Genomic DNA, 25,448 nt, shown 5'->3' with positions numbered 1-25,448 from the left:
GTTGGCATACTGTGGGGCCATGCGGGTACCCATAGCAGTGCCGCTGATCTGAAGGTATACATTGTCCCCAAATGTGAAGTAGTTATGGGTAAGGACAAAGTCACAAAGTTCAGCCACCAGGTTAGCCGTGACATTATCGGGGATAGTGTTCTTGACGGCTTGTAGTCCATCTTTGTGTGGAATGTTGGTGTAGAGGGCTTCTACATCCATAGTGGCCAGGATGGTGTTATCAGGAAGATCACCGATGGATTGTAGTTTCCTCAGGAAGTCAGTGGTGTCTCGAAGGTAGCTGGGAGTGCTGGTAGCGTAGGGCCTGAGGAGGGAGTCTACATAGCCAGACAATCCTGCTGTCAGGGTGCCAATGCCTGAGATGATGGGGCGCCCAGGATTTCCAGGTTTATGGATCTTGGGTAGTAGATAGAATATCCCAGGTCGGGGTTCCAGGGGTGTGTCTGTGCGGATTTGATCTTGTGCTTTTTCAGGAAGTTTCTTGAGCAAATGCTGTAGTTGCTTTTGGTAACTCTCAGTGGGATCAGAGGGTAATGGCTTGTAGAAACTCGTGTTGGAGAGCTGCCGAGCAGCCTCTTGTTCATATTCCGACCTATTCATGACGACAACAGCACCTCCTTTGTCAGCCTTTTTGATTATGATGTCAGAGTTGTTTCTGAGGCTGTGGATTGGATACTATTAATTTAGGCTTAAATAGAGACTTGGAGTGGCTAAGTCATTATGCAAGGTAGCCTGTTTCCTCTTGTTTTTTCCTACCCCCCCCCCCAGATGTTCTGGTTTAACTTGGATTTTAACTTGAAGAGTGGTCAGTTTGGATGAGCTATTACCAGCAGGAGAGTGAGTTTGTGTGTGTATGGGGGTGGGGGGGATGTGAGAACCTGGATTTATGCAGGAAATAGCCCAGCTTAATTGTCATGCACATTGTGTAAAGAGTTATCACTTTGGATGGGCTATCACCAGCAGGACAGTGGGGTGGGAATAGGTATTGTTTCATATTCTCTGTGTATATATAAAGCCTGCTGCAGTTTCCACGATATGCATCTGAAGAAGTGAGCTGTAGCTCACGAAAGCTTATGCTCTAATAAATTGGTTAGTCTCTAAGGTGCCACAAGTCCTCCTTTTCTTTTTAATGAAAACTGTGTTCACTTTTAGCTCAGTAAGTCATAGAATCATAAAAATATAGGGCTGGAAGGGACCTCGAGAGGTCATCCAGCCCAGCACCTTGTACAAAGGCAGGACCAGGTAAACCTATACCATTCCTGACAAGTGTTTGTCTAACCTGTTCGTAAAAACCCTCAATGGTGGGCACTCCATAACCTCCCTAGAAGCCAATTCTAGAGCTTATAGTTAGAAAGTATTTCCTAATACCTAATTTAAACCTGCTGCGTGGAAGATTAAGACAATTACTTATTTTCCTATGTTAGGAGACATGGAGAACAATTGATCACCATCTTCTTTGTAACTGCCCTTAACATATTTGAAGAATATTATCAGGTCTCTCCTCAGGCTTCTTTTCCCATCACTAAACATGCCCAGTTCTTTTAACCTTTCCTCCTAGATCAGGTTTTCTTAACCTTCTATCATTTTGGTTGTTCTCTGGACTCTCACCAATTTGTCCACATCTTTCTTAAAGTGTGGTGTCTAGAACTGGATGCAGTGTTCCAGCTGAGGCTCACCAGTGCCAAGTAAAGTGGGACAATTACCCATATCTTAGGGTATGTCTACCCAGCAATTAAACACCCCTGGGTGGCCCAGGATTGTAAAATTGCAGTGTAGATGATTTGCCTCAGGCTGGAGCCTGAGCTCTGGGATCCTGTGGAGCGGGGTTGAGGAGAAAGGTCCCAGGCTCCAGCCTGAGCCTGAACATCTACACTGTCATTTTAAAGGCCTGCAGCCCGAGCCTGGCAAGCCCAAATCAGCTGACCTGGGACACCTGGTGGCCTTTAACTGTCGTGTAGCCATAACCTTACATATAATACACGCCTTTTGCAGCTCCACCTTGCTGCCCCCCAACCCCCAATCATGGGATCCCAGAGCTCAGGTTCCAGCTTCAGGCAGATCATCTACACAGCTGACCTGGGCCAAACCTGATCTAGGTGGGAAAAGAAGACTGAGGAGGTGCCTGATAATATTCAATTTGTGACTGACGATAACTCCCAGATTTTTTTATGAAGTACTACTTCCTAGTCAGTTAGTCCCCATTTTGTAGTTGTGTATCTGATTTTCCAAAGTGTAGTACTTTATACATTAGAGTGACAAGATGGGTGAAGTAATATCTTTTATTGGACCAACTTCTGTTGCACATCTTTATTGAATTTCATCCTGTTTATTTCAGATCAATTCTCCAATCTATCAAGGTTGTTTTGAATTCCAATCCTGTCCTCCACAGTGCTAGCAACCCCTCCCAGCTTGGAGTCATCTGCAAACATTATAAGTGGACTCTCTACTCCATTATTCAAGTCATTAATGAAAATATTGAATAGTACCAGATCCAGGACAGAACCCTGCAGGATCCCACTAAATACATGCCCCCAGTTTGACAGCAAACTATTAATAACTACTCTTTGAGTTTGTTCTTTCTACCAGTTTTTCATCCATCTTATAGTAATTTCATCTAGACCGCATTTCCCTAGTTTGGTTACAAGAATGCCATGTGGGACTATGCCAAATTCCTTACTAGAATCAAGGTACACCATCTCTACAGCTTCCCCCTATCCAATAGGCCAGAAATGCTGTCAAAGAAGGAAATTAGGTTGGCTTATGGTGGCTATTACTTATGACTCCATTATCCCTTAGGTGCTTACAAATTGATTGTTTAATAATTTGCCACATTTATCTTTCCAGGTATTGAAGTTAGGTTGACTAGTCTATAGTTCCTCGAGTCCTTTTGTACCCCCTTTTAAAGATAAGTACTATGTTTGTCCTTCTACAGTCTTCTGGGACCTCACCCGTCCTCTATAAGTTCTCCCAGATAATTGCTAATATCTAGTTCCTTATGTACCCTTGGGTGAATTTTGTCAGGCCATGCCAACTTGAATGCACCTTACTTATTTAAATATTCTTTAATCTGTTCTCTCCTTATTTTGGCCTTCATTCCTTGCCCCTTCTTGTTAATATTAATTGTGTTGAATATCTGGTCACAATTTACCTTTTCTGTGAAGAGTGAAGCAAGATAGACATTAAACCCCTTAGCCTTCTTGATGTAATCCATTATTAGCTCACTTTCCCCACTAAGGAGAGGGCCTACACTTTCCTTTGTCTTTCTCTTGTTCCTAACGTATTTATAGAACCTCTTCTTACTGTCTTCTATGTCCCTGGCTAGTTGTAATTCATTTTGTGCCTTAGCCGTTCTGATTTTGTCCCTACATGCTTGTGCTATTCTTTTCTACTCACTCCTAGGAATTTGACAATGTTGTCCAAATAATACAGCCCAATCAAATTAGCCAGTTCTCCTGTTTCATGGCTAACTCATACCAATGCATTTGTTCATGGTGACTTGTCAGTGCTCAACAGACAGTATAACAATAACGTGTGGGTTTTTTTGCTCCTGAGAATCTTAAAGTGCTTTACAAATACTAACGGCAATTTATAACTCCCGGGTGAAGAATATATTAGGATACCCATCTTATGAAGAGATTGAAATGTGTCAAAGAAATGTAAATGACTTGTCCAAGGTCACTCAGAGTCAGTGAATAATAAAACCCAGGGGTATCAACTCTCAGTTCTCTTCTCTCACCACTAGACAAAACCTCTTCTCACAATGAGGTGAGAGATGACTATAAGGCGAGAAGACTGAAGTTAAGAATTTTCCTATTCACCCTATCATGTATTTTAATGAAAGAAAAACACTTAAATACATGAATTCAGTAAATACCTACAAATTCAGCAAATTTTCATGTGCATTTAATATCTGATTTTTATTCAATATGTAGCAATACAAAATTTTATAACTAGAAGGTACAATAAAGTGTTTACCTGATGACAACAGACGAGCACTGTGCAAGCCGCCTGCCAGCACTTTTCAATCCTGTGTATATCTGACCCATCTCCATGGCTCCCTCCAGACCAACCACTTCCATCAGCTGATCACTCAGATCTGAAACAATTCAACACACTTCCCTTTAGGAAGACATCAACTCTTCAACTAGAAATTAATTCTGAAATGGTGTAAGAGCTAGGACTGACTAGTAAAAATGACAGCAATAGGAACTACTAGCATAAGAAAAGATAAAAGGTAGTAGGAACATTACTGGCAGAGAAGTAATGGCAACATTATTTTCTAAACTGACTAACAGTTGTCAACTTTCAGGATTACTATACCTGGACTCACTGTCATCTCATTCCAAAACATCATGACAAAAATGTCTCTAAAGTCTAATAATAAGCATACACAGGTCTGGTAGCAACCTCTATATTTAGATTGCTTAACATCATAAAAGACTCCTTCAACCTTTTTTTTTGAGAAGCTCTATACCTCCATTGTTTGTAGCAGGTCTTTGAAATTTAAGAAGGGAAAGCCCTTGGGCTAGAAAAGTGCCTTTTATTTGTCCCATAATCTTCCATTAAGTGGTCTAGGCAACTTTAATTTGGCCTCTTTGTGCTTATGCACTTTGATACAGACTTTATTTACATGATCATACACTATTTTTTTCCACAGGACTTTTGCCTCATTCATTGCACAGGTTGAATGCTCAAGGGGATATAATTAAAGTATGGGCATTAATCTGGCATTTCCTATTTTGATCACTTGTTTACAATGTAAATATTTTTCTTCTCATGTAGTTCAGTGCCAAAATATTGTGTAATAAAACTGTAAAATATCATTTAAAACAGTATTATTCAAAAAGAAAAGTTAAAAGTTAAATAAATACTAGTTGCCTTGATCTCAAGGAACAAGTATAATATAAATTCAGAGTCTTCAGTTTACAAGACAAAAAGAGTCTCTAACCATTAATACATCAGACTAGTTTGAGGGGCAACCAAAGTGAGTTAAATCCTCTCTGGAACCCACTAGGCTTGTTTTTGTGTGAACCATTTTACAAGTTCTAGTGAAATGTATGCTGCCAAGAACAGATGGACAAGGAACAGAAACATTTTCTTTCAGCTGTAGATTATGCTTAAATGTCCCTTGCTTTATAAAGTGGCTGTTAATATCCTTGTTTCTCAGAGATTTGCTAGCCAATGAACTAGAGAGAGGAATGCTAAAACCTCAGGTGCAAGAATCATGACATTGACAAAAGAAAGGAGAAAATATTGACATGTGTAGCTCAACCTTCACTGTAGGTGGAATTTCATGCTATTTTTAACTATGGGGTTGAGCGAAACTGTCAAAGGGAGTTTTCTGTTGATTTCATTGCGCCTTTGGATCAAAGTAGTTAACTGAAATCTATGTATTAAAGAAGAAATTGAATAAAGAGTTGGAGTATAGTTGGGGTGTGGTCCTAACTATTCTGTTAACACCCAGAGAATTTGCTTCTGTCCACCACGCTCATTCTTATTTTCCTCCCTTTCTTTATTTCCTTGCTATTTTCTTTTTCTCAATGCTAAAATGAGAGAGAGAAGTCAGTATCATACTATGGAAACTAAACAAAAATGAATAAAGTTCCCGACCTTTATGGGGGGAGGGAGGACATTAGGAGGGAAAATGGACAAGAATGTAAGTTCTTTGACAGCTCCTAACTCTGTATTTCAGTATTTTCCATTCTTTAAAAAAAGTGTACACATAACTTTGATAGAGAGTAAGAAATACAATTGATGTGTTAAAAGGACAACATTCTTAAACACCTACAAAATCTCTATCAAGCATTCTTAAAACTACAATACCTACCTGCTGAAGTGAAGAAACAGATTGATGGAGCCAGAAGAATACCCAGAAGTCACCTACTACAGGACAGGCCCAACAAAGGAAGTAACAGAACGCCACTAGCCATCACCTTCAGCCCCCAACTAAAACCTCTCCAGTGCATCATCAAGGATCTACAACCTATCCTGAAGGATGATCCCTCACTCTCACAGATCTTGGGAGACAGGCCAGTCCTTGCTTACAGACAGTCCCCCAACCTGAAGCAAATACTCACCAGCAACCACACACCACACAACAAAAACACTAACCCAGGAACCTATCCTTGCAACAAAGCCCGTTGCCAACTCTGTCCACATTATCTGTTCAAGGGACACCATCATAGGACCTAATCACATCAGCCACACCATCGGGAGCTCGTTCACCTGCACATCTACCAATGTGATATATGCTATCATGTGCCAGCAATGCCCCTATGCCATGTACATTTAGGGTGACCAGATTGCAAGAGTGAAATATCAGGACACCTTGGGCAAGTGGGGGGGCGGGGAGGGAGAGGAAGGAGGAGAGCCACAGGTGCACAGCCCCGACTGGAGCCATGAGAGGGGATGCACAGCCCTAGGAAGCTGCAAGAGGGGTGTACGGCCCCTGCTGCAGCCCACACCACAAGCCATGGGGCAAGGACTCAAGGACTCTTGGCCCCAGCTCCAGCTCCCAGCAGAATTCAGAGGCACAGGGCTCCAGCTCCAGCCCCAGCCCCTGGCTGAAGTCTCAGGACAGGGGCGCAGGATCCTGGTTGCAAAGTCAGACCCAATTGCAGGGCAGGGGAGCGAACCATCCCAGATCTAGCCCTGGCTCTAGCCCCAGCTGCAGTCACAGAGGGGAGGCCCACCATCCTGCCTTTAGCCCCAGCTTCAGCGTTACACCTGAAAACAACCTGAAAAACCAAAATTGCCAGTAGATAACAGATCACAATCAGGTTTAATGGGACATTCCCAATCGACTAATTTTCTATTTGACCACTAAATTTAAAATGACAGGTTTCAGAGTAACAGCCGTGTTAGTCTGTATTCGCAAAAAGAAAAGGAGGACTTGTGGCACCTTAGAGACTAACCAATTTATTAGAGCATAAGCTTTCGTGAGCTACAGCTCACTTCCTCAGATGCTTCCACATCTGTAGCTCACGAAAGCTTATGCTCTAATAAATTGGTTAGTCTCTAAGGTGCCACAAGTCCTCCTTTAAATTTAAAATGTTACCTGAATTTCAGGACAAATGGCGTCCCGATTGTACATCGTGCAGATGTCCGCCGCCAGGTGCAATCCCTGCTTGCCAATGTGGGTAAGTGAACTGGGCAGCAGCTTAGCAGTGCGCAGCCCCGGCCTGCCCTGGGGGAAATCAGCACATGCAGAGGCAGATGCCTCCTTTCCTCGGCTCTGCCATGAGCTAGGTGGACCAGTCTGCACAGACTTTGTTGCGGGGAGCCCACTGCTGGCTCAGCCCAGCGACACTCACCTCAGGGACCTGCCGGCTGCTTCCCAGGAGCCGCCCCAGGTAAGCACTGCCGGGACCTACCCCTGCACCCCCTCCTCCCGCCTTCAATTGAGGAGGTGAGCAGTGGGAAGGGCGGGGCTGGCCAGGGGCAATGGGGTACACTGGTCTGCCTGGCCCTGTGCTACCAGCATGCCCCATCCTGTTGGGGGTGGTCCCATGCTGTGCCACACATCTCCCCTGCCCAGCACCCCCTGGATCCACTATGCCCTGCATCCCCTGAACCCACTATGCCCAGAGGGCCCCCCCACCCACATTTCCACCACAAATGCACAGTGTGGTGCACACCACCACCCCTCCCCAGCGCCCCCCCCCACCCACAGCCCCACCATAGCTGCCCAGCACCCCATACAGAACCCTCCACTCACTAGTTTCCCAATACACACAGATTTCTCCTCCCTCCCTCCCTCCCAATGCCCTTCCCCACAGCCCCATCACCACAACTAAACTATGCCCCACACAGACCCCCACTGCCCAGTGCCCTGACACATACAGATCTCCCCCACTGCCCAGCACCCCGCAACAGGCCCCAACTGCCTAGCACCCCAAAACACACAAACCTCCCCCACTGCCCAGTGCCCTCCACACCCTCACAGCCCAGCACCCCACACACATCTCCCAGACACTTACTCCATCACACCCTGCCCCCTTCCCTGGCCGCACTCACCAGCCCTGCTGGGAGCTCTCTGGCTCCTAGGGTCAGAGCAGTGAGGGGGGGTCTCCAGACTCCCCACGTGCTGTGCCTGCCACAAGCGCGACCTCCGTGGCTTCCATTGGCTGGGAAAAGCGTCAATGGGAGCTGCTGGAGCCGCAGAGTGGGGCTTGCAGGCACCAGCAGTGCACAGAGAGCCCCCTGCCCCCGCCCCCCCCGAGACCCAAAGAGCCAGAGGGACCTGCTGGCGGGTAAGGTGGGGAGTTCTGGCGGTGTTTACCTGGGGCGGCTCCCGGGAAGCATCTGGCAGGTCCCTCTGGCTCCTAGGGTCGGGTCGGGGGGCGGGGGGGTGGCGGAGGGCTCTCTGCCCGCTGCCGGTGCCTGTGAGCCCTGCCCCCGCAGCTCTGATTGGGCAGAAGGGAGCCAGTGCAGCACACAGAGACCCCCTGTGCCTCTGTGCCGCCCACACTGCAGGCTCCTGCTGGCGGGTGGGCATTGGGAGCTGCCCAAGGGAGCGCTGCCAGCCCTGGGACTTTGGTGAGCGCGATGACTCATGGTGAGCAGTCCCCGATATAGGGACAAAGGGCGTCCTGACCGATGTGTGGTTGGGACACGGGACAAATGTCTTAAAATTGAGACTGTCCGATAATATCAGCACATCTGGTCACCCTATGTAAATTGGCCAAACCGGACAGTCTCCGTGCAAAAGAATAAATGGACACAAATCAGATGTCAAGAATTATAACATTCAAAAACCAGTCGGAGAACACTTCAATCTCCCTGGACATTCAATTACACACCTAAAAGTAGCAATTCTTCAACAAAAAAGCTTCAAAAACAGACTCCAACAAGAAACTGCAGAGCTGGAATTAATTTGCAAACTGGACACCATTAAATTAGGCTTGAATAAAGACTGGGAGTGGATGAGTCATTACACAAACTAAAAACTATTTTTCCAAGCTAATTTTTCCCCTACTGTTACTCACACTTTTTTGTCAACAGTTTGAAATGGGCCAGCCTGATTATCACTACAAAAGTTTTTTTCTCCTGCTGATAATAGCCCACCTTAATCGATTAGTCTTGTTAGAGTTGGTATGACAACCCCTATTTTTTCATGTTCTCTGTATATATATCTATCTTCCTACTGTATTTTCCACTGCATGCATCTGATGAAGTGGGTTTTAGCCCAGGAAAGCTTATGCCCAAATAAATTTGTTAGGCTCTAAGGTGCCACAAGTACTTCTCGTTCATTTTCCCTGAAGTTACTCATACATATTTTCAACTTGAACTCTAAGCTTAAACATATTATATTTTTCTCAATTTCCACACAGTTTTAAAAAAGAAAAGTCTTACTCATTTGCCAAACTTCTTCGATTGTAAAAGGATACAGAATTTTATAGACTATTAAATTGTTAAAACATTTCTGGCCAAAGCAAACATCAAATTCTCATCCACGCAGAAAAAAAAATTAAATGGAAGAATAATTAAGAACAGATTTGTATTACTGACAGCTCATGAAACATATGCAAGGATTCAGTATAGTGATTTTCAGTGACTTAAATTTGATGTGTCACTTTTCAGTTGCTGTAAACTTAGTGCCAGCTAACAGCAGGTAACTAAAGGCCAATTCCTGCCCTTTGAGCCACTTTGAGCCACATACCAAACACTGTGGTATGTTAAACATTTGAAGAGATGAGAACAATTCAAATGCGTATACAGTACGTTAGAATCCCACAATACACTTCTACCCTACAAAAAGTGGGGCCTCTTCAGAACCCTCACATTTGTTATGGCACATTGACAAGTCATGTGAGCTTAGGGCAAACATGAGAAGTTTTAACAGTAAGCTTAAGTCAGTCATAGTCTACCTTCAGAAAAATCGGAGCTAAAGCCAGCTTAGTGAACATAACATAGTTGGTTTTGGAATGCTTAATTTATGCTCTTGACCCTGCCTCATACATTTGACCAGTAGGGAGCTGTATGGTTACATGCATTTCAATATATTTCATGTAAACTGACTTTGATGATGGCTTAGCTTGAAAAAGAACCGAAAAGGGAGTGAAAGTTTTGGCCCCAGGTCTGAAGGATGTCACATGGATATGTGATACTCCCCTTGAGGACAAAAGGTCCAAATGTCAATGAATGGATTACACTAATTGATAAACTTTTGGTTTGATATATAAAAATATTGATATTGTCATTAGAACACCATCCATGAAAAGAACCACTATGGAAATTGCTTAAGTGAGGTGGTCGAACCATTTCATGGCATTTATGGGGCCTCAAAGGGAAGTGAAAAGCATGTCACATATTGACTTGCCGACAATGCATGACCACTAAAGTCATGTTTTGTCAAAGCAAAGGTGGTAGCCACAACAACAAGGCCAACACTGGGCATACATTCCCTTTAAAGAGACACATTCTGAGGTCTTAAAATGCTGCATGCTTCTACTTCTGCAAAGATTCTGAATGTTACTCCAAAGAAATAAATGTTTGCTCTTTAACAATCAAACAAAAAAACCCTCCATCATTTTGAGACTAGATTATAATGTGGCTCTTTGCTACATGATGTGTCTGAACTGTAATGTTAAACTAATTTAGAGTGTAATCTTTTTGGGACAGTGGCCACATTAACCTTTAAGTTATGTACTGCTGCATGCACGCTGATAGCACTCAAATAAATAATACAACAAATATTTTCAGGTATATTGTATTGCTGCTGCATTATATGTATTTTGTAACTGCAAAAATGACAATCAGAAATGCCAAATATATTAACGCAACATTTTTTGCACTCTAGATGCATCCTTCATTCAGTAGAGCAGGCTTTAATCAATGCTAAGAGGTTGAAGATCAGATTTTCAAAAGAGCTCAGCACCCAAAACCTCCCATTGAGATTGAGAACTGCCAGGCACTGAGGACTTTTGCAGTTCTGGCCGCTTCATTTAGGTGCTTAAATGGGAGCTGAACTCTTATAGCAAATGTGGCCTAGAGAGTACTTCAGCATCAGTGTGTGAGAAGAGTGTTTTTTAACTGTTGCCTTTGGGTTCTTGAGTCAGTTTGTTCTATTTTAAGCTTTGTGGAAGAACTGAAGGTTCCCACTTGTTTTCTATATCAATGAGCCAGTAGTCTGTGTGGGAATGTTTTCATAGCACCATGCCTCTCCTGCCCTCTTCCATAAACCAAACTACTTCACGTGTCTCCTCATATTAGTACCACCAGGAAACAAAGCCAGCTCTCACGATGGAGTGCTGATGTCAGCAGATTCTGAATAGCATACACAGGGACTTCTGACCCCTGGCACTCATTCCTGATTGGGGGGGATAAAGTCACTAGGGAGATTGCCAGCCCACTTCTTATGATCAGGTTGGGAAAGGGGGAGAGGGGAAAGAAGCCCAAATCAAAATCTGCTCTGGTGATAGACAAAATGACATATGTGAATATGAGCCCTTTATGGTACTTCTCAGCCCCAGAAGATACATTCCTGAAGACCTTAACGCTATTTAACAAGAAGTTTATATTGTCCCTTAACTCAATATTTCAATATTCAAAGTGAATGTACAATAGAATAATACATTTGGAATTCATCTATGCATTTAAAGCAAAGAAAGCAAACTGGGAGAGGGGGTGGGGAGGTATACAGTGTGATTAGAAAAAGTGATTTACATAGAGAACTTTCCCTCTGTAATGGAACTGTTTTTGATGTCCAATTTATCTTCATAATATATAAATATTGCAGTCCTGGAAAGAGATTGAAAGACACTATTATATTTGGGGTTACTGCACTTACTCAGGCAGATTTGCATAAAAACATTGTTGGTCAGTGGTAAATCGGTCTCTGGCGGCAGTTTGTCTTTGGAAAGAAGGGACTACAGGGCTGACTAAATTTAATTAAATCCTAGTAATCATCATGCTGCATATTTTTTGGCTCCAAAGTTAAAATATAGAATAAGAAGTTGAAAACTGGTGACTTGCCAGAGATCCTTGAAAACCTGCTGAGTTCAATGCTCCACATGACATGAGTCTCTAGTATCTGCTCAGAACAGTGCATGTATCAAAAGTACAATTTTCCATTGCGCAGGAATGTGAGGACACTTTCATATACAGAGAGAAGAAAATGCTAAAGATATGTTGTATAAAGTGCTAAAGATATGTTTGATGTCACAGAGTATGTATGATTTAAGATGATCAGTTACTGGATTACTTGGTGTATGTTAAAATAAATCACCAAAATCATTGTAAGATGTGCTTTCTGATTTTAAAAAAGAAGCCAACAGCAGCTAGTAGACAGACATACCACAGCATTTATAATTATTTAGATGAGAGCCTAGTTATTCTAGTGCTTGTACAGAGAGACAGCCCATGCCTCCAGGAGTTCATAATCTAAACAGACAAGATAGACAAAGAGTTGGGAAAAGGAAATATTATTACTCCGATTTTATAAAAGGACAACTGACACACAAACGGATCAAGGACCTGATCCTGCAAAAGATGTATATATATATATATATATATATATATATATACTTAAATTTACAAACCATGAGTTGTCCCACCACAGTCCACAAGGTTATTTACCCTGCACAAAGTTAAGCACATTCAGGATCAGGGCCTAAATGACTTGACCAAGGTCACAGCCAGGAATTGAATCCAGTTCTCCAGAATTCTAATCCAGTGCCTTAACAAGACAATATTGATAATATTCCTCTCAATATTGACGTCATGGGACTACTCATGACAGTAAAGTTATACAACATGCATATCTGCAGAATTTGACACAGTTCTGGCTATCCTGTGAATTACTATGAATGTCTTTAATACACACAAAGACTCAGGTGCACATTCTACGGTATCCAGTCCCGGGGATGTCCTTTTTATTTCATGAAGATATGGGTCGTAAACCCATTTTTTTGCCCAAGATTTTGTGTAATAGTATACAACCATATATAGAGAGAAAGTCTTTTTGAGAGCCTCATGCTAGTCTAGAAATGTTTCTACACACACACATGCATACAAAGACCCCTAGAGAAACCAAGAGAAGAGGCAAAGAAAGAATATATTTTTGGCTTACCATGTTGAACTGGTGTTGACCTAAAAATAGTTTTATTGGAATAGGATTTTAAAATTAATGTAATTTGTATATACAGTACTTTAAAGGAACGTAATGAGTGAAATCCTGGTGCCACTGAAGTTAATGGCAAAACTTCCATTTACTTCAGTGAGCCCAGAATTCCACTCAATATTTTTGTCTTGCATCAGGACAGGTTTCAGAGTAACAGCCGTGTTAGTCTGTCTTTGCAAAAAGAAAAGGAGGACTTGTGGCACCTTAGAGACTAACCAATTTATTTGAGCATGAGCTTTCGTGAGCTACAGCTCACTTCATCGGATGCATCCGATGAAGTGAGCTGTAGCTCACGAAAGCTCATGCTCAAATAAATTGGTTAGTCTCTAAGGTGCCACAAGTCCTCCTTTTCTTTTTGTCTTGCATCAGTTTAACACAGAGATTCATTCCTCAGATGAAATCACGTAGCAGATCAGCCTACAATTGTATATTGGACTTTCTGTACATAAGCACTTCCTGACTCTTATCAATCAGGCAGTGTGACAGATTTCCTAAGAACTAGGTGGTGAAAGAAGGAAGAATACAGCTTTATAATCAAATATTTTGTGAATCATTTTAATGTGCACAAAAAGGTCTTTATAACATTTTTTTCTTAAGTGAACTTTTTTTTTCTTAGATAAGTTCTTGATTAATATTAAAGGAGAAAAAATGCAGGATTCTAATTAAATCGCTCTCATCCTCAGTCACTGCAAATAGGACATTCAGAACAAATACCAGCATTCACATTTCTAATATTTTGAAACAAGAGATGCCATCTTCTGCTTCAGGAGATCATTATGGAAAAGACTTTCATGGTAAAGCTTGGCAGACAAAGTGTATTCTTTTTAGAGATTTATTGTTTAAATAGTTTGAGGTACAACGGCATTGAACATATCAGTGCAGCAAAAAACAAAAACAAACAAAACCCCCAGCTCACCCTATTATTTTAATCTGTATACTTTAAAAAGTTATTTGTTTAAAAGAATTTCTCTGTGTTACTCTTGTATCCCCTTCATCCAACAGAACAAAAGCCATTCTATGAAAGGAGTCTAAACTTGGACAAACTGTAAAAAAAGCAAAGTTCCTCTCTGTTTTTATCAAATTTGATTGCTGCAGCTGTTCCCAGTTTCTGTATTTTAAAAATAGCCTTATTCAGTGCCTTGTTGGCTAAAGGCCAGAATACCATTAGAACATGCTGTATGGAAAACCTCTATTCAGTTACAGATACAGAAATATATTTAAGATCAGTGGGGGTCATCTGCAGCAAACACTTGTAGGGGGAACATGGAATTTTAATGTGCTTGGACTGCTCACCACTTTTAACAGATATTTAAGAACTTCAAACCGGATATCCTTCCATTTGTATTGGGGCTATCAACTTACTGGGCATCAGGTACAATATGAACAAGTCAAGATCATTTCAACTAACAAAAATAGATCTAATTCTCAGATTACTTTCTATGTAATTCTGGCATTCACTTCAAATGGCTCCAAGTAATATTGGATATTTGATTAGCCTATAAAAATGCCACTGCCCAGAAAGGACAGATACAGTAACATTGATGGAACAGTAGAAGTTTGATCAATGTAATCCAGCTTTGATTTGTACATTTCTAAGACTACTACATACTAAGAAGGGGAAAAATGTTTCCCTTCCAAAAAATGTACAAGTGTAGTTACTGCTGCATCTTCTTCTCAGAGGAGGGATTTTATAGTTTTGCACATGAGGTGAAATTCTGGCCCTACTGAAATCAATGGCAAAACTCCCATTGATTTCATTGGAACAGATGCACAGCACAGAACCCCACAGCACCAGGATCCCCATCTCTCTGGTGCATAGCTCTTTGGTGAGACACATTCCTATTTGTGCCCCCTGCTCCACATGCACTCTGTGATGTTTGGAGCTCTGAACCTCAGCAATTCCTGAGGCACTTCCTGATAGAAAATCCACTTGCATTGCAGGTGAGAAAGCCACATATAACATGCGCTTAGCATTTCAAAAAGTTTTGGAAGCAAGCCGCGAATGACATATTTCCAAATCCAGAACTGTTAGCCATTTCCAGCAGTATGAAAATTCCATGTTAAGATATTTAAGGGGGAAAAAAATCTGTCCATGCCTTCTTGTGCCCAAGAAGAGCCACCAGGCAAGTTAAGTCTGATCTATTACCTAACACTCAACAGAGCATGCTGGACACTCTTCTGCCTAGCTCCTGTACAAGGGATAGATCTTGCAAGGTGATGAGCACCTTCACTTCCCACTGGCTTCAATGGTAGGTGAGGGAGCTCAGTACCTCTCAGAATCAAGCCCTGAGTAGACTAGCAACAAAGACAGATTTCCCACACATTCTTCCCACCTAGCATGTCTAGGAAGTGGCAGCAGAATTTAACTGCTAATTTGTTCCAGACCGATTATTTACTGTTGTGCCTTGGGTTTCTTTTGTTGTCTAGGCCTATTACAACATAGCTGCTATTCCCATTAATTTCTAAACTGAATACCTTGCAAGAGATCACTAACGTATTACTATCAGAGACATCTGCAACAAATCTGAGGCTCAGAGACGGATATAAACATAATTTGAGAAAACTAGAGTACTTTGAAGTATGATTATATTAATTTTCCAGAATTCGGATATGTGTAGGAACCTCCTTTCTTTGTCACTGAATTTAGAAACAAAGGGATAGTGCCTTTGGAATGAATACTAAACATCTGTCCAAACGTGTTTCATTTGGCAAGGAGCTAAAGAAACATCTTTAAAAGGTTCACAGAGAAAGGAAAAATGAACTTCTTTATAACCTATTCAATATTTACAGTTTTAATTATTGACATAAAGCTACCTTATTATAGAGAGGTATTTACATAGGCCAAAGAAAAATACCAACAACAAAAATATCTATCTCTCTGTATAACCACAATCAAGTTAAGGTTCCAGATTTCTCCTTCCCTAGGACCAAAAGAAACACCATCAGCTGGAGTTGGCTTAGCAGATAGGCCATTTAAAGTTCTTTCCAATGCCCAGGTTCTGGATACTACTAACAAATCCAAATACAAAAAACAACTATTTCATTCCAAACACCCAAGGAAACTTTACAAACAAAACTTGATTTGTTTGATTGATGGTCTTCCACAAATGTGAAGTTTGGTTTTGTTTAGCGAAGATGAGATTTTAGTACATATTATTTGTTCATAGTGCTGCTAGCAATGGGAGAAACACAGATGAAGGCACAGCCCTTGCCCCAAAGAATGCACATTCTAAGGCCCTGAACCTACATGGGTATCCATGGGCATTGACTGCTATGCCCATGTGGGTTCCCACCAACTTTGTCTTCAGTGAGATTTGGCATGGGCACAAGGGTCCATACCTGTGGATGCTGATGCAAGACAGGGCCCTCAAAAGACTGAGGGCCTGATTCTTATTTACATTAAGACTTCAGTACACAATACAGCACTTAGATGGTGTGAACAGGCCTTAAAGTAAATATATATATTTTTCTGTATAATATCATTTACACCAAATTTAAGGTCCCTTTGCATTTCCAGAGAAACATACAGAGACATGGAGAGTAGGGGAAAGGGAACAACAAACCCATAGGTGGTCAGGTCTTTTTTAATGTTACAAATATGTATGCATTTTATTTATGTGCGTTATATGTACAAAGAAAGGTCATGAAAATAAAGGATATTTCAAATGAATAAAATACAAATCCCACCTCAACTCTGATATCTGCTAGTAGCTATAATGGTCAGGTTGTAGGGTAATTTGAGATTGTCTGCACATTTTGGACCTAATTTTCATTTACACTAAGTCTGCTTTATACTGCCTTGGCAATATACAGATGCCCTAAAGCCAGTACAACTGTAATTTACACCAATTTAAAGGATCCTTTAAACTGTCAGATCAGACATCTTATATCTCAACTGAAATTAATCTATGATCATGCCATTACAGTTACTTGTAGGCATTGTGATATAGGCGGGTCTTCAGAAGGAATTTGTATTTTACAAGACAACAGTCAGTTCTTTTTTATTAGCTTGCTTTTGTTTGCATTCCTTTTCTATTTCTCTCCGTATCAAGGCCTACATTGTAGGCCTAAGTCTATATATAGGATATATATTGCCTTTTATTGCAAATGTATTTGTTAGTGCTTCTGAGAATACATGAGGACCTGAGGCTTTGGGTAGAGCACAATGGGACATTCTGTTGGGCATATCAGCTGCTAAAGTAGTGTATACTGTGATAATTTTTAAAATATACCATTTACTTTACATGGTAAGCCATGCACAGTAAAGTTAGATTAATATTTTTACCTTTTGTTCCTAGATCCTGTTTGCCTGCACTAGGCTCAGCAACGTAAAGGGTTGCAATACATTAAAAAGAATTAAAGAAAGTGGAAGATGCAGGTGCACTAATAAACGGGTGGTCTTTGGATTACAGTATTTATGTGTACTATGCCAAGCTAAACAGAAACCTAAATGCTATACATACAAAGTGGTACAACAAGCACATCTGTGTTGGGGGACTGAACTGGCATGGCTAATACCTCCAGTGCCAGGTGCAAAGGAAATTTCAGCACAGCTTGAGTAATCTTGACTGCCAGCATCTGCATGCATCAGATTACCTCCTGTGTTCCTAGTTCACCAATACCCACTAGAGTATTTATATTTTACATCTGGCTCTGTAATGGCTATAGGCAGGTTGCAGTCCTTCCATTACTGACTCTGAGAATGATGATGAAGAACAAACTCTTTTTTCACAGGACTATTAGCATTACTAACATTTGTATAATGTTTATTGCACTGTTGGGAAGATGAAACTTTTTGCATAGAAAATAAAAAAATAATGAAATGAATGACTCTCCCTATAGAAAGAATCATTCATCTTTTTATTTATTTATTTATTTTTATTTTTTATGCAACAAATGGTCATCAAATCAGTTTTTTCATTGGCATTTACATTTTCCTGTGAAACCATAGTTCAATTTTTGCAGAGGAAAATTGTGATGAAATTATGAAAGTTTGCTTTTACCACATTTCAAAATGAGCTAAACCTATCATTTAATTTTTACCTAAAATATCATTTCTAATGAGTTTAAAACTTCCAGTGGGAAAAATCTCAATGATTGCCAGAGGATGTTGTGAAGGCCAAGACCATAACAGGGCTCAAAAAAGAACTAGATAAGTTCATGGAGGAAAGGTCCATCAATGGCTATTAGCCAAAATGGCAGGGATGGTGTCCCTAGCCTCTGTTTGCCAGAAGCTGGGAATAAGCGACGGGGAATAGATCACTCGATGATTCCCTGTTCTGTTCATTCCCTTTGGGGCACCTGGCACTGGCCACTGTCAGAAGACAGAATTACTGGGCTAGATGGGCCATTTTTATGTTCTTATTTTTTTGTCTGAAATTTCTCACAAGAAAAATGTTGGTTTTCAAACAAGTCTAATTTTTTTTTTTACAGAAAGAGCAGCTACAACCTCTATATTTAGAATTTATAATACTGTCCCTTAAAAAAATTCCTCAGACTTTTTTTTTTAAAAGAACGTTCATGCCAGTTTGCAGCAGACTTTGAGATTTAGCAAGATTTTACTGGGGTCACAGAGGTGCATCCTACAGGTCCTATGCCACACACAAATATAGTATGCAGTGATGTTGCTGTCATGTTAGTCCCAGGATATTACAGAGACAAGATGGGTGAGGTCACATCTTTTACTGGACCAAATTCTGTTGGTGAGAGAGCCAAGCTTTTGACGTTACACAAACCTGAAGAAGAGCTCTGTGTAAGCTCCCATGCTTGTCTCTCTTACCAGCAGAAATTGGTCCAATACAAGATATTATCTCACCCACCTTGTCTCACAAACATAGTAAACAGACAAGATGCATCTTCCCCGCCCCCCCTCGCCATTCTTGCTGCTTGGATGTAGGAGACCAGGAGTTCAAGTCTCACTTCTCTTGACTATTGCTGATATAAAAGATATAACCTCACCCACCTTGTCTCTTTATTACTGAACATAAGAATGGCCATACTGGGTCAGACCAAAGGTCCATCCAGCCCAGTATCCTGTCTACCAACAGTGGCCAATGCCAGGTCCCCCAGAGGGAGTGAACCTAACAGGTAATGATCAAGTGATCTCTCTCCTGCCATCCATCGCCATCCTCTGACAAACAGAGGCTAGGGCCACCATTCCTTACCCATCCTGGCTAATAGCCATTAATGGACTTAAACTCCCTGAATTTATCTAGTTCTCTTTTAAACCCTGTTATAGTCCTAGCCTTCACAACCTCCTCAGGCAAGGAGTTCCACAGATTGACTGTGCGCTGTGTGAAGAATTTCCTTTTATTTGTGTTAAACCTGCTGCCCATTAATTTCATTTGGTGGCCCCTAGTTCTTATATTATGGGAACAAGTAAATTACTTTTCCTTATTCACTTTCTCCACATCACTCATGATTTTATATACCTCTATCATATCTCCCCTTAGTCTCCTCTTTTCCTAGCCTCTTTAATAAGGCATTCTACTCAATATGCAAGAAACAGAACTCTAATCTAACCCTGCTTATTCATATGGCAGACCCATTTAGCCACACTGCCTCTCAGAAATCTGCCTTATCTAAGTATTCAACTATGCTGTCTGTAAAATGGGTCTGCTTATGTGTATGTAACCTATTTTTTCAGAGCATTATGCATCTCCCTCTAGTGGCTGATCCACAGAGGAAAACAGACTACTCTTGCTGCCCCTGATGTAGTTAATCCTTCAGGTCCAGTTGTAATGGTCTGTGCTGCAGTGCTGAAAGTTCAGGGTTCAAATGTTGCTGTTGATAAGAAAGAGCAAAGCCTTTAGGAAGGATGTATGGCATGTAGGAATGAAATCAGGAGGGCCAAATCGCACCTGGAGCTGCAGCTAGCGAGAGATGTCAAGAGTAACAAGAAGGGTTTCTTCAGGTATGTTGGCAACAAGAAGACAGCCAAGGAAAGTGTGGGCCCCTTAATGAATGAGGGAGGCAACCTAGTGACAGAGGATGTGGAAAAAGCTAATGTACTCAATGCTTTTTTTGCCTCTGTCTTCACGAACAAGGTCAGCTCCCAGACTGCTGCGCTGGGCATCACAACATGGGGAATAGATGGCCAGCCCTCTGTGGAGAAAGAGGTGGGTAGGGACTATTTAGAAAAGCTGGACGTGCACAAGTCCATGGGGCCGGACGAGTTGCATCCGAGAGTGCTAAAGGAATTGGCAGCTTTGATTGCAGAGCCATTGGCCATTATCTTTGAAAACTCGTGGTGAACGGGGGAAGTCCCAGATGACTGGAAAAAGGCTAATGTAGTGCCAATCTTTAAAAAAGGGAAGAAGGAGGATCCTGGGAACTACAGGCCAGTCAGCCTCACCTCAGTCCCCGGAAAAATCATGGAGCAGGTCCTCAAAGAATCAATCCTGAAGCACTTACATGAGAGGAAAGTGATCAGGAACAGTCAGCATGGATTCACCAAGGGAAGGTCATGCCTGACTAATCTAATCGCCTTCTATGATGAGATTACTGGTTCTGTGGATGAAGGGAAAGCAGTGGATGTATTGTTTCTTGACTTTAGCAAAGCTTTTGACACGGTCTCCCACAGTATTCTTGTCAGCAAGTTAAAGAAGTATGGGCTGGATGAATGCACTATAAGGTGGGTAGAAAGCTAGCTAGATTGTCGGGCTCAACAGGTAGTGATCAATGGCTCCATGTCTAGTTGGCAGCCGGTGTCAAGTGGAGTGCCACAGAGGTCGGTCCTGGGGCCGGTTTTGTTCAATATCTTCATAAATGATCTGGAGGATGGTGTGGATTGCACTCTCAGCAAATTTGCGGATGATACTAAACTGGGAGGAGTGGTAGATACGCTGGAGGGCAGGGATAGGATACAGAGGGACCTAGACAAATTGGAGGATTGGGCCAAAAGAAATCTGATAAGGTTCAATAAGGATAAGTGCAGGGTCCTGCACTTAGGACGGAAGAACCAATGCACAGCTACAGACTAGGGGCCGAATGGCTAGGCAGCAGTTCTGAGGAAAAGGACCTAGGGGTGACATTGGATGAGAAGCTGGATATGAGTCAGCAGTGTGCCCTTGTTGCCAAGAAGGCCAATGGCATTTTGGGATGTATAAGTAGGGGCATAGCGAGCAGATCGAGGGACGTGATCGTCCCCCTCTATTCGACATTGGTGAGGCCTCATCTGGAGTACTGTGTCCAGTTTTGGGCCCCACACTACAAGAAGGATGTGGATAAATTGGAGAGAGTCCAGCGAAGGGCAACAAAAATGATTAGGGGTCTGGAATACATGAGTTATGAGGAGAGGCTGAGGGAACTGGGATTATTTAGTCTGCAGAAGAGAAGAATGAGGGGGGATTTGATAGCTGCTTTCAACTACCTGAGAGGTGGTTCCAGAGAGGATGGTTCTAGACTATTCTTAGTGGTAGAAGAGGACAGGACAAGGAGTAATGGTCTCAAGTTGCAGTGGGGGAGGTTTAGGTTGGATATTAGGAAAAACTTTTTCACTAGGAGGGTGGTGAAACACTGGAATGCGTTACCTAGGGCGGTGGTAGAATCTCCTTCCTTAGAAGTTTTTAAGGTCAGGCTTGACAAAGCCCTGGCTGGGATGATTTAATTGGGGATTGGTCCTGCTTTGAGCAGGGGGTTGGACTAGATGTCCTCCTGAGGTCCCTTCCAATCCTGATCTTCTATGATTCTATGAGGACAAACTGGAGAGATCTGAGAGGAAAGCAAGAAAAATGATAAAAGGAAAACCTGACTCATAATGAAACACTAAAAACCCTGAGCATGTTTAGTCCTGAGAGAAGAAGAGGGTGGGGGGGACCTGACAAGTCTTCAAATATGTTAAAATCTGTTATAGAGAGGATAGTGATCAATTGTTCTTCATGTCCACTGAAGGTAGCATAAGAAGAACTCGTCTTAATCTGCAGCAAGGAAGATTTAGTTTAGATATTACCCAAACCTCTCTCACTATAAGGGTAGTTAAGCTCTGGAATAGGCTTCCAAGGGAGATTGTTGAGCCACAGCTCTCTTATTGGAGGTTTTTAAGAACAGGTTGAACAAACACCTGTCAGGGATGGTCTAGGATTATGTGGTCTTGCCCCAGCGCAGGGGGCTGGACGGGATGACTTCTCCAGCCCTGCTGTACTACAATTACAATTGCACATAAAGTAATTTGTTTTCTCTTTTTAAAAATCTAAGACATTACATAGAAAAAAAGTCAGCAATGACTTTACAACCTAAAGAACAAGCACACAAAAGTTCCAGAATTAAAGCAGCAACATCACATTAGAAGGCAAAATCATCAAGAAAGCAGAACAGTTCATCTACCTGGGCCACACCATACTAGCCATAGGAGACCTCATGAAGGACATGACATCAAGGATAGGAATGGCATCCACACTGTTCACTAAACTCAACAAGGGAGGTAAGTCAAAGATATACAATACTGGAACAAAACTGAGGATGTTCAACTCTAACAAGATCTTAGTGTTAACACACCACTGCGAAAGCTGGAGATCTGCCAAAATGTTCGACAGAATACTGTACACCTTCAAAAATAAATGCCTCTGAAAGATTCTGGGCGTCACCAGTGAAGAAATCCAAGAAATCACCAACAAGTAGCTCATCTCCACCAGAATCTGAAAGACGCTCTGGATATATTTGGTGTATATACTGCAGATGCCAACACACAGACTCCCACATGAAGCCATCACATGAAAACCATATGATGTGAGGAAATGAGGGCACCCAAGAGAAACCTCAAGAAGAACCCTCAGTAGAGAGGGCAAAACAACTGAGCCCAACACCACAGAGCAGATGGAAGCAGTGTGAAATAACAGGGAGAAATGAAACAGACTTGTTTCTCCACCTTGCGTACTGACATTGGTGTTGGAAGGATCTGTGCAAAGTTAATACAGCCCCTTCATGTGTAATGCATTGGGATACAGTATTTAATTGCTTGATCACACTCTATTTTTTCCACACAATCCCTGCCTCATTCAGTGCATGGTGATAAAATGTTAGGTAAATGCACTATTGTCAACTTCAAGCATTCAAAAAAAAAAAGTCAAGTCCCCCAAAATCATGAGACCCTCTTAAAAATTATGCTATTTTTGAAAAATAATACCTTTGGCTGTCTTTTTCTTTGCCTTCTTGTTTCTCAGCCACCTTTAGGGTGAGCTCATTTTATATTTTCAAGCTTTTCTTCCCAACTACAAGGGCTATAAACTTATTTTTTTTAAAAAGAAAAAAGAAAGATGAGATTCTCATGCAATCTCGTAATTCCAGCAGATGGGACTAAGAAAAACATGAACTATACAAAGACTTAAAAAAATCATTGGATTTGGCAAAACTGTAGATGGATAAAATGATTGAAAAAGGGAGGACTGGATGGCTCTAAGGATTGCTATAAAATGCAGAGCCTTTCCCTTCTGGATTGCTCATCTGAATCCAGTCCAAGGCTCTTTTCCTACTCCTGCTGAAAATCAATGAGAAATTCTCATTGAGTTCATTGGGAGCATGATCTGTTCCTCCATCAGTAGTGACAAGGGTCCCAATCCTGCACTCCTTACCCAGGCAAACTCTCAATGGTTATATGGTGGAAAATGTTTTTAGTCTTATGCCTTGTCTAGGCTTATGGCATCATGTAGAGTATGGGCACTACACATGTAGCTACATGACACATTAAAAGCAGGCTGCATGCGTAGTGACATGATGCAATGAAAGGCTCCGGCAGGGGGCAGGCAGTGGGGAAAGGCTCCCACATGAGGGAGGTGCCAGAGCCTTTCCCTGGTGCTGGACCCTTTCTTCATTGCAGGAGCTGTTCACTGAGATGAAGAAAGATTCCGGCAAGTGGGAGGCAGCAGGACACAACACTAGTGTAGAAATGGAAGGAGGCACTGCTTGGGCCTGCAGAGAGCTGTCTAGGGTATATACCCCTTGGTGCAGGCACTCTACTCACCTAAGCAGTGTGTCACTGTCTACACTGCTATTTATACCCATGCTAGCTGGATATGCAGTGTATGTCATCTACACACTGCCATAAGTGCAGACGTAACTTTAGGACATTCTACATTACAAAAAACCACCACTGCATTTGGCACCCTAGGTGGAAATCAGTGGCCTGATTCATACTTGTGACTTCAATGGGAGCTGGATCAGGCCCCAAGAGAGGCTAAAAAGTGACTGAACGTGGGGAGTAAGCTATGCTTTAACCTTGGCAGAGTAGAATGACGGGGCAGGGCTGGAATGCTTGAACTGCTGCTGTCCACATTGTATTTGTCCTATGGATAAGTTGAATTCTGTTAATCCAGTACCTTTAATAACACTAAATTACAATTAAAGACAAAGAAAATGTTGTCATCAATACAGTCAGACAGTTTGAGCTTTTAGTGAATTTCTTCAGAAACATTTTTTTTGAAAAACTATTTCTTTCTCTTGGCAATTAAAATTCTACAGCTTCTTCCATCCCGATCGCAGATTAAGCTTCTCACATATTTCCAATAAATAAACTAGCAAGTGAAGGTCCAATTATTGCAAATTATTTTTTCTGGGGATTTGGAGCATGTTTCATTGCCTCATAAAACAATCTTTTATAACTGTAACAAGGTGTGGCAGAAATGCCATAAATACAAATAAATCCACAAAAAAAAAACACACCCAACATCAAAAAATGAAACAAAGAGTTGCTTTATAAACAATTGCTGTTGCAAATTTGTAATCTCTTGTTACTCATCTTTTCTTGTTACTTCAGTTTTAAAGCCAGATTCCTTCATTAGTTTCTGACCCGATATGAAACACCATCTGGAGTGAGCATGTTGAGATTCTACATGAGTGAAATAGAATTATTTTTCTTGAGATATATTTTTAAAAAATCATTTGAGACTATTAAGATTAGTGCTTAAATGAATTTTAAAATAGGCTGCAACAAAACATGTGTGGAGGTAAGTTTAATCTTTTACAATTATCAGTAATAATTAAAATATTGTATAAATGTCTTTCAATAGGTCTATGCCAGAGATCTCAGTGGTATCTACAGTTCAGAATAGAGATATTTCCTCTCGTGTAATAAGATTTCAAGTTCTATGAGCTTATATCTATTTTACACGTCTATTATTAATTATTATTATTATTAATCAAATAGGTTATGATACTGCCTCGGTCAGAGCCAAGGCTTCATTCGGGTTGGCAGAGCACAGATATATAATGTAGGGAGAGTTTACAGTCTAAGGCAATGATCCTGTAATCGGATCCATGCAGGAGGACCTTTGCGAGTGCATAAAGTCTCATTGAAGTCAATGAAACTCTGGATAGGTGCAAG

General features: G+C 41.6%; 1 protein-coding gene across 1 annotated transcript in view; it reads right to left on the bottom strand.

Annotated features, from left to right (window-relative positions):
- Window positions 1-25,448, bottom strand: part of DGKB (diacylglycerol kinase beta) — a 452,380-nt gene that overhangs the window by 11,949 nt on the left and 414,983 nt on the right. The window contains exon 23 of the mRNA XM_073333808.2: window positions 3,985-4,105. Within this exon, the coding sequence (XP_073189909.1) occupies window positions 3,985-4,105 (121 nt within the window). The remainder of the gene's footprint in view (window positions 1-3,984; window positions 4,106-25,448) is intronic.

Source organism: Lepidochelys kempii, chromosome 2 (assembly GCF_965140285.1).
Source record: "Lepidochelys kempii isolate rLepKem1 chromosome 2, rLepKem1.hap1, whole genome shotgun sequence".
Lineage (NCBI taxonomy): Eukaryota > Metazoa > Chordata > Testudines > Cheloniidae > Lepidochelys > Lepidochelys kempii.
Note: the sequence above shows the minus strand (reverse complement) of the source record. Positions and strands in the feature narration are given on the sequence as shown.